General features: G+C 59.3%; 2 protein-coding genes across 2 annotated transcripts in view; one reads left to right on the top strand and one right to left on the bottom strand.

The window, feature by feature from the left end:
• The first annotated feature begins 6499 nt into the window (after nucleotides 1–6499).
• On the top strand, nucleotides 6500–7281 carry CUNH16orf92 (chromosome unknown C16orf92 homolog). The gene is made up of 3 exons (XM_023709693.1): nucleotides 6500–6758; nucleotides 6832–6919; nucleotides 7161–7281. Exons 1-3 carry the CDS (start codon nucleotides 6500–6502, stop codon nucleotides 7279–7281), a joined length of 468 nt encoding a protein of 155 aa, XP_023565461.1.
• The window catches only part of Fam57b (family with sequence similarity 57 member B), a 5968-nt gene continuing 3489 nt past the window's right edge, over nucleotides 7259–9737 (bottom strand). The window contains exons 3-5 of the mRNA XM_004622947.2: nucleotides 8878–9112; nucleotides 8449–8544; nucleotides 7259–8279 (exon numbers count right to left, since the gene is read on the bottom strand). Of these exons, the coding sequence (XP_004623004.1) occupies nucleotides 7992–8279; nucleotides 8449–8544; nucleotides 8878–9112 (619 nt within the window). The 3' untranslated portion in view covers nucleotides 7259–7991. The remainder of the gene's footprint in view (nucleotides 8280–8448; nucleotides 8545–8877; nucleotides 9113–9737) is intronic.

Below are 9737 nucleotides of genomic sequence, written 5' to 3'. Positions count from 1 at the left end.
GCACCCTGGAGGGGGAGGGGATGTGAGAGCCAGAGCGGCGACTCTCTAGGCTGGTGGCCGGCGGGCTGGCTGGGAGCCCTCCCTGGCCTCCACTCCTAGGCATCCAGAGAGAGGTTGGCCCCCGCAGATGGGTGGGCAGACGGGAAGTCACAGCCCTCCAGACCAGAGCCTGGCTCCAGGAGCGCGGGGTCGCCAGGCCACTCCCAACAGACAGGTCACAGCTCCCCCTGCACCCTGCCCAGTGATGTAGAGCTGGCTGGTCCTTTTGTCACCCTTTCCCTGGCTCCCCTGGTCTCCAGTCCACCCCCCACCGCACCCCACGGCCGGCCGCAGAGGTCCTGGCTCTGCTAGGGGCTGCTGTGGTCAGGGTGGCGTCCATCCGCGAGGCTACCACCTCCCGCTGACCACTCAGCCCCGGATTTGCTGCCTGCCTGGTGCCTGGTGCCCCACCCGGCAGCAGAAAGTGGGGACCCCCCTCCTGAGCGTGGCTCCCGGGGGAGCCTGGAAGGCAGCGGAGGAGAGCCAACACCCCCGGGAGCGCACAGGCTAGCGCTGGCCCTCGGCCCACGCCCCGGCGCCCAGCCCCCCGCACCTGTCTCTGAGCCTCCAACAGGTGCCCGGCACTGGGCGGCGGCGGCCGGCGGTTCCCAGGGTGGCCAGCGAGGACAGCCGCGTCCGCCGGGCGAGCCGCGCCGAGGAGACCGGGAAAGCGCGGGAGGAGGGGGAGCGGGTGGAGGCGAGGATGCAGCGGCGCGGGGCGGGCTCGGCGCTCACACTCGCCAGGCGCCCGCCGGGCACACTCGGGAGCGAACGCGAGGGCGCACACGGACACGAGTGCCCGCGCTCACACGCACGGGCGCGCGGGCTGGCGCACACTCGTGTGCACGCGGGCCGGCACATCCGTCTCGCCCCAGCACTCCTGCGTTCACACGTGTGCGAGCTCACACGCATGATACACAGTCGCAGAGAGGGCACTCGCACCTGAGAACTTCACACACACGCACGCGCCAGCGCGCGGGCTCCCTGCGCCACCAGGAAGCGGCCGCGAGAATTACCCGGTGTTTTCCCAACTCCTCCCGGGAGACCGACCCTGCCCGCCCCCGCCCCGCCCGCGCCGGCCGCTGATCCGCAGCCCGCAGTCCTCCCTCGCTCGCTCCTCTCTTCCCTCCAGGGTCTGGTCCCCCGACCACCAGCCTAGTTGCCATGGCAACGCTGGCTCACCCCCCCCTTCGCTCCCCTCCCCCGCAGAGCGTGCGACAAAGGCGAGAGCACCAGTCCCCTTCCGTGGCCATGGGGGCAGGACTTGGAGAGCCGCAGTGACCTAGGGGCATGTGGGGAGGGAGTAGGTTCCCCTGCCACCCCTAGCCTGACTGGGGAGCCACAAGTCTTAAGAGTGCGAGATGCTAGGCTGTGGCTTCCGTCCTGCCTCCTCCCTTCTCCCTTTGGCTTCTGGGCTTCTCCTCCTGATGCATCCACCCCCTAAGGCCAGTGTTCCTTTCTCAGGGATGGCGGCTCCTTTGGGACTCTATCCTTCCTCTTCCAAACCCCTGCTCTCTCTAGTTCCCTTCCTAGGGTAGAGAGGGGCGGCAGAGCCAGCCCAGAATGCCCCAGAGCCCGGCAGAGGGGAGCACTGACGCCCGGCCCCCCCTCCCCTGCTCCACACCTGCCCAGCCTGTGATCCCCCATCTTATTCACCCCCAAACTGACGAAACAAAAGGACACCGAAGTCCTCACACTGGCCTCTTCACCTGCCCCCCTGCCAGCCTGCAGGTCACACCTCGATGGCTAGGCCCTCCCTCCCGGGCACCCGCTGGCTCCTGAGGTCTCCCTGGAGCAGCTGAGTCCGGGCACCTCAGACTCACCTCTGCCGCACCTTACCGTGTCCCCTTCGGTGCTTGTTTACATTTCTGTAGCCCAGGAGTCACCCGCTGAGAGGGGCTGATTCATCTCTGAGTCCCTAGGGCCCCAAACTGGGCTGGCACTAGCTGGGCCTCACTAAATCCTGGGACAGAGAAAAATGTAACAGCCGGATAGGCTCAACACTCCCCATGTGTAAACGGGCTGGGAGTGTAGCTCAGTAGTAGAGAGGGTGCTTAGCACGCACGCAGCAATAGGTCCGGTCTCTAGCACACTCGCACAAAAATGGTGTAAATTTTATGTTTTATTTAATGATATTTTTTGATACACGGTCTCACTTCGTAGCCCAGACCAGCCTTGATCCAGCTCTCTATCCTCCCAAATGCTGGGATTACAGTCAAGCAGGGATTACAGGCAAGTACATCCTTGTCTGGTGGAATTCAAGATTGTTTATGCAGCATGTGCCCAAAGGTGGCATCCAGCTGTGAGAGTATTCCTTAAGTCAGCCACAGCATGACTTCCTATGGTGAAATAGTATGCAGCCACGAAAAGGAAAGGAGGTTCCTCATGTACATGTAGACTATCATAACCATCTTCACAATCTCATTTAAACTTAAAAAACGGGGGTCTGGGAGATGGCTCTGTGGAATAAGCGCTTCCCTGGCAAGCGCAAGGGCCTGAGTTCAATCCCCCATTCCGCCAAAAAAAATTAAATAAATAAACTTAAAAAAAGAAGGTGCACAGCAGAATGTGTAGATGCTGCCACTTGAGCCAGGAGGGCAGAAGCTCTGTGTGTTTATTTGTGTATAAATTATTTCCAGAAGGTGGCATAAGAAGTGGGTAACTATGGTGACCTCAGAGGAGGTTGCTAAGGGGCAGGAAAGGCAGGAATAGGAAAGAGTTTTCAGTGTACATCCCTTTGAGCCTTTTAAATGTCATACTGTTACCTATTTCAAAGAATACATTAAAATATGTATATATGTATAGTACAATTATATACAAATGCAGTGTACATTTTGTTAGTGTGTGTGCGGAGGTCAGCCCTAGGGCCTTGCCAGGAGTACACCCATTCTCTACTGCTGAAACACACTCCCAGCCTGAGTAAAGGGGTAAGAAAGGACTTGAGAGAGGCTATCTAGTGCCAGCGATGTAGCTCAGTGGCACAGCACCTGCCTGGCAAGCACAAGATCCTGAGTTTGACTCCCAGTACACACACACACACACACACACACACACACACAGATGCTGTCTAGGGCTTCTGCTGTACCTTTGCCCAGACATGGTGGCAGCTGCCTGGTCAAAGAGCTCATAGTCCTGTCTCCTCCGCTGCGTCTTCTCTCAGAGTCCAGGACAACAGCGAGCATTTGGGCCTCCGCTTGGTCCGAGCAGCAAAGGCTTCTCCTCCCCGCGCCATGAACCTGAACCATGGATTTCCCGAGGGCTCATGTCCCGGGGCAGCTCGGCCTCCAGAAGCCCCTGCAAGAGGACGGGGAGGTGGCCAGGTCTGCAGCGCCGGGAGCAGAGATCTCAGGCTGGGGTGCTCCACAGCTCGGAGGTTTGAAGAGCAAGCAGAAGACCCTGCGGCTGGGTATGCGGAGGAGGGGACCGTGAGAGTTGGGCTGATGACCGGTGGGCTGGGCTGGCCTGGCCCTCAAGAGTCGTGCAGGTTAAGGAGACATTCCGAAATCACCCCATCAGCCATGGGAGCGCAGAAGCAGTGTGCCACATGTTTCACTTGCTGCTGGTGGCGGACGGAGGACAGATCCTAGCGGCACGAATAAACACAGCTGAGCTAGTCCACAGGTTGTTCCAATGAGCCAGACAGCTCGGCCAGGCTTGCCGGGAGGGAAGCCCCAGGGGGAAGGAGGTCAGCAAGCTGGCGCAGTCTGCTGGGATCAAACCACGGGTCTTCCCGAGGGGCTTGGGTAAGCGAGAGGGAGGAGTCCGAGCTACCGCGGTGCTTCTGTGGATCAGAACTCCTGGAGGGCTGCTGGGACCATGTGCGGGCTGAAAAGACGGCCGCGAGGTAGGCTGGGGAGGAATCAAGGGCCTCGTTCATGATCTAATGCATTGGAGGTGTTTTTTGGACACACAGCTATCAAGCAGGAAGTTGGATATAGGAGTCGGAGCTCCAGCGAGAGGTCTGGGCTGGAAATATACATCTGTGAGTCACCAGTATATGATGATATTTAAAGCCATGAGACTGATGAGATCACCTAGGGAGAGGGAATATACATAGCAGGGAGAGGACCCGAGGCTGAGCTGGCAAGAGCGGGATGCTGAAAACGGGCAAGCGTGGCTCCCGGGCTGCGACCAGGGACGGGGTGCCCCGCCGCCGAGAGACAATGAAAATGATACAAGGTTTGGCAAGTGAGGAGACTGTGGGTTGACTTAAGTGCTGGCTGTCAGTGGAGTGGTGAGGATGAAACTCTATCAAAAGAGACTGAAGAACACATTAAAGGTCAGACCGGTGTGATGGTGCCCACCTGTAACCCTGGCACTCGGGAGGCTGAGGCAGGAGGATTGCTGTAAAATCAAGGCCAGCTTGGGCTACATAGTAAGTTCAAGGCTGACTTGAACTACATAGTGAGACCCTGTGCCAGAAAGAAAAAAGAAAGAAGAAAGAAAGAAAGAAAGAAAGAAAGAAAGAAAGAAGAAAGAGTACAATGAAAAGATCAAGCAGACCATTGAAGGCAGGGGAGTGGAGACAGCAATTGCCTGCAGGAATTGTCTGTCCACACTAGGACAGTGTGTACCCCGATTCTCTCTCCTGTAGTTCCCTGAGAAGCCATGTCTTGGTGATTTCTATCTGCCACATAAACACAGGGCAGCCTGGCACACAGCGGGAGCGCCATACATTCATTCATTCGATGGTGGAACGAATGCATAACCTAGTGCTTGGTCGAGAGGCCTTCATCCCCGAGAGGAGCTGTATTCTTGACGCAGTCGAGGAAGCTAAAAGCTCAGCCCCGGGCCTGTGGGCTCTGCACGCCTTCTCCCAGCACCCTGAGCAGAGCCTCCCGGGGTCCGAGGTGGAAACTTCGGGCATGTTGTCTCCCCCTGGAAGGGCTGCGTAAGCTGCGTAAGGAGAAAGTAGCCCGCAAAAGCCAGACCCGAAGGAGCCTCCTCTGCTCCATCCATGTGACTTTCCCTCAGTCTTTCCTCTGGGGCTTTTTTCTAGTTGCGAAATTGAAGCTGATCACAGCCAAGTATCTCTTAGGATTGCAGCGCTTCAGGGTCCCCAGGGCAGAAGAGACAGAGACCCAAGGCGGGAGGAGCCAGCAGCCCCCGCCTGGCTTGGGAACAAGTCCGCGGCCCAGGCTCCGCGTAGTAAGCCGGAGGAGACCCTGAAGTGTCCTTGGCTGGGTTGGGCTGGACCGCGTCTGTGACAGACAGGCCTATCTGCCAATCAGAGGGGAGCTGACTCTTCCCAGCCGCAATGGAGCCACTGGGTGGAGATGGCTGTAGGAGCCGGCAGAGGCGAGGGGGTCCCGCGGCCACCACGGAGGGTCGAGACGTACCGAGGGGGGCCTGAGAGGCTCTGTGCAGAGCGGGCCGGGGGAATTCCTCGAGCTACTGCCCCCGCACACTGCCAGTCCCTTGGGATCCGTTTTCGTGGCACAGACGCCACCTGTGCAGAGTGGCGGGAGCGGGGCGGAGGCGCCGGCTGCGCTTCCCCGGGCCGGAGGAGGCGAGGTCGCTAGGCCTGCGCGCTGCTGCCCCCTGGTGGGGGAAGCCCGCCACTTCGTGCAGTCCTCATCCTCCGGAGCATCCCAGCTGAGCAGAGCTGAGCGCTGGACCAACTTGGGGATGGATGCGGGAGACCCCGGTACTCCTGAATTTGGCGACACCGTGCAAGGAGGATCGTGATGGAGGCACGCACGCACACACACCCTTGGGAAGTTGTTCACATCCCTTTCCTCCTCTGTCTTGGCTCGTCTTCTCTATAATGAGGGGCAGGAGAACCTACCTCGTGAGTTGCTGCATGCAAAGTAATTACCATATTCAAAAGCGCTCAGAAAGTGCTGCTTGCGGTTGATCCAAGAGACAGAGAGAGGTGTGTAACCCCGCCCCTCCACCCCAACCCCAAAGTGTGCCTGCCACGCAAATGCGGCTTTTCATAGACCCTACCTTCCACAAAATCTCCCAAGCCCCTTCTATTTATAAATCCTTGAGCCGCTGTTGTATATTTTTATTTAGTTGTGGCTCAGGAGGTTTAAACTGTACACTGGCCGTGCTAGGCAAGTGCTGTGCCACTGAGCTGCCCTCAGCTTTGCAAATGGAAAAGGCGCTGTGGGCTCCACCTCTCTGTGGTTTCCCGCATGGCGCAGAAGGGCCCCAGCTCGCGGAGCTTTCTCCTGCCACCTTAGAGTGAGCCATTAGAATGGCTCAGGGGTGTGACATCACAGAGCCCTGCCACCCCATAGTAGGGACAGAGGGGTCATGAGGCTGGGTCAGGGAGTGGCTGTGTGTGTGTGGCTTGCTGGGCTGCAGGCCACAGAAACAGGTGGGAAGGTGACTCAGGAGCAGTGGGAAGAAAGGAAAGTGGGGTCAGGGACACTGCCCCATCCACACAAGCCCAGCACCTTCCTCCCTTCCTCCCCACGCCAGCCAGCGCTGGCCTTCCTTGGGACCTTGGCTGATGGTGGAACACAATCTACAGGGTCTTGAGTCAGCCTCTGCCTATTGGGGTGGAGCTGGGGGAGTCAGCTTGGCAGCTGCCCCAGACTTTGCTTGGGTCCTAGTGTCCAGGCCAGTGTGCAGCGAGGTGCTGGCCCCAGGAGCGTCTCCATGCTTCGTAGAGAGACCTAACTTCTTTGATTACCCAGACTCAGACCAAGCCAGCCGCCTGGCTGTGGCCCAATTTATTGGAGAGAGACCTGTGGAGTTTGTCCGCTCAGGTATGAGCCAGGCCAAGGAAAAGCCTCTGTAGTCTCGGGGCTGGAGAGCTGCCTGACCCATCCTGTCTGGCAGGTTCCGGCCCCGGGCTCTTCCATCACATCCTGCTGGGCCTCCTGGTGGTGGCCTTCCTCTACGTCCTCTTCCAGTTCTGCACCCACTTGTGAGGCCCACCCTACGCCCAGCCCCAGCCCTCTCTAGGGAGTCCCGGGCCCCCATCCTCAGGAGTGGTGTGTGACTTTCTGTCTGACCTTCACACCCCTCAGGAGCTGCCAGAAAGGAGCCTAGAGAGCTGGCAAGGGTCGCAGATGAAGCCTGCAGGCCCAGATCTGCCCTTCTCTCCCACTGAGAAATAAAGGTCCACACCTTGGACTTGGTCTGTGCTGACTGTTCCTTGCCCAAAGGAGGGGGTCGCCCTGCTCCCCATGTACCAGGTCCCCACCTCCTCCCTCTGAGGCCTCGAAGAACTGGATGAAGATGGCCTTGGTGGCGTTCACGCGGATCGTCTTTATTAGCAGTCTGTAAAGCACCTCCCAGGGTCCCTGACCCCAGAGTGGAGGAAGCCTGGAGAGGTCTGTAGCACCAGGGACATGCCAGCGCCCGAGGGCAAGGTGTGCAGCCGCAGGGGAAGGGCTAGGCGCCCCCACTGCCCCGGGAATCTCAGCACTGGGAAGGCCGGGGGGCAGGTAGCAGCCACCTTCCCACCCCAACAAATTAGTTTGAATTTGGGCAGATAAATAAAATAAATAAGATTCCCCACAGAAGAGGTGTGGGGGCAGCCAGGCCTGTGAGGCCCATAGGGAGAGTTGGGGTGTCCTCTCCTTCCCAGATCACAGGAAGCAGAGAGGACTTGCAGCAGAGGGGCTGGGATGGGCTTAGCAGCAGGGCCACCCCCATGTCCTTTGACTCTGGGTCCCCTGAGTTCCCTTCTCTCCCCACAGGCCCTCCAGCCTCAGTGGGTGCCCCTTCCCTTTCCTTGCTAATCCAGCACAAAGTGAGTCACAGTGGGAAGGGGCTTCCCTGGGCACCGCCTGGAGAAGGGACCCCTCTGCCCATCTTCCAGCTGGTCACCTGGCCACATCTCAGCCTCAGGGACAGCTGTCTCCTCCCTCTTCTGAATTCATCCATCAGTCTTGGGGCTGTCACAGCCAAGGGCCTCCTGCTCCCAACCCCCACCCATCAGCTCCAGAGCCCTGTCCCCATGGGGGTGCAGGTGGGGAGGGTCCCTGTCCCCCTCAGTCCTGAGTCTGACAGGGAGAGGGTGGCCGGGAGCCTCGGGGCCGGAAGAGGCGGCAGGCCCCTCGGCAGATGAGGAAGAACCAGTAGAGCTGGGGGGCGAGGAGCAGCGCAGCGCCCAGGTTGACGTGGGCCGGGATGGCCAGGGGCACGGCGAGTAGGGGCAGGCCCGCGTGCCGCCCGTAGGCCCAGTACAGGTAGGGGAAGAGCAGAACCCGGCAGCACAGGAAGCTGAGCAGCATCAGGGCGCCGTTCACCTTGTGCAGCAGCGTGTGCTGCTGCTTGTACTGTAGACAGAGCAGGGGGCAGCTGAAGGCCAAAGGCACACAGAACACGGCCACCTGCCATGCCTGCCCCCAGCCCCACCCCAGCCTAGGGCTCCTCTGTGCCTGGCCCTAAGGAGCACATGGAAGTCCCTGCAGTGCCCACCTTGGCAATGCCCTGGCATCCACTCACCTGGATGAGGATCTTGCCAAGGCAGACAAATGGGGTGCTGACCTCTGCCATCAGCATGCAGCCTAGAAAGAAATCTCCCTTGCCCTGTCGCCATACCTGCGAGGAGAAGAGAACGTGAGCAGCGCCACCGCCACTTCCCCTTTCGGAGGTGCTTAACCCTAAAAGTCTGGCAACAGGTACAGTGGCAAAGGTGGGGGTGCTGCCTCTCTGTGCCCCCCACAGAACTGCAGATGCGGTCTTACACTAAGGGGAGGACGCGGAGGGCCAGCGACGCCTCACAACTCCAGCTCCAAAGCGCCTCTGCTGGGAATGCTGCCACTGGGCCAGGCTGGCTCCGACGCATGCGCGCTGCGCTCATGCTGCGCCCCAGGGCCCCAGGCCCTGCGGCACTGGCCTGGCCACCGTGGAGGACCAGCTGCGGGGACTCACCACGGACAGCGGGAAGCACACCAGCACCATGACAGCGTGATGGAGCACCATGAGGAACTCCTTGTGCAGGTAGCCGCGCACCACGGCCCACGTGCTGCCCACTGCTCTGGGGCCTGCGTCGTCCCCTCCGTGTCCTTTGACTTGGTGCTTGTGCCAGTGGCAGAGGAACATGGCATAGATGTCATAGATGAAGTAGGGCACTGCGAATTGTGTGTAGGCAGAGGACAGCCAGTGTCTGTCGGGCAGAGAGGAAAGGGTCAGGGAGATAGGAGGGGACAGCTCCCAGGTGGGCTGCTCTGGGCCGGAAGCACTGGACACTGTGTGAGTCAGCCCTTGAGAGTGAGCAGAGCAGCCTGAGGGGGAAGTGAGCTCAAGTTACAGATGACAGAATGTAAGGGTGCAGCGTGAGCGCCCTGCCAAGCTCGTACAGTAACACATTTAGCAAGTACTTGGGCTGGGGTTCAATGTCCACCGTGTTGCCTTCTCTCTTCCCTGACCCCACCCCACAATAGAGTGGGAGGAAGAGAAGGAGGAGGGAGAGGAAGAGGAGGAGGAGGAGGAGGAGGAGAGAAGAGGAAGAGGAGGAGAAGGAAGAAGAAGAAGAGGGAAGAAAAAGAAGGGAGAAGAAAGAAGGAGGAGAAGAGAAAAGAAAGAAAGAAGGAGAAAGAAGAAGGACAAGGAGGAGGAGAAAGAAGAAGGGAGAAGGGAGAAGAGAAGGGAGAAGGAGGAGGAGGGGGAGGAGGAGAAGGAGTGGGGGGGAAGAAGAAGGAAGAAGGAAGAAGGAAGAAAAGAAGGAGAAGGAGAAGGAGAAGGAGAAGGAGAAGGAGAAGGAGAAGGAGAAGGAGAAGGAGAAGGAGAAG

This window comes from Octodon degus, unplaced genomic scaffold (assembly GCF_000260255.1).
Source record: "Octodon degus isolate 3935 unplaced genomic scaffold, OctDeg1.0 scaffold00001, whole genome shotgun sequence".
Taxonomy (NCBI): domain Eukaryota; kingdom Metazoa; phylum Chordata; class Mammalia; order Rodentia; family Octodontidae; genus Octodon; species Octodon degus.
Note: the sequence above shows the minus strand (reverse complement) of the source record. Positions and strands in the feature narration are given on the sequence as shown.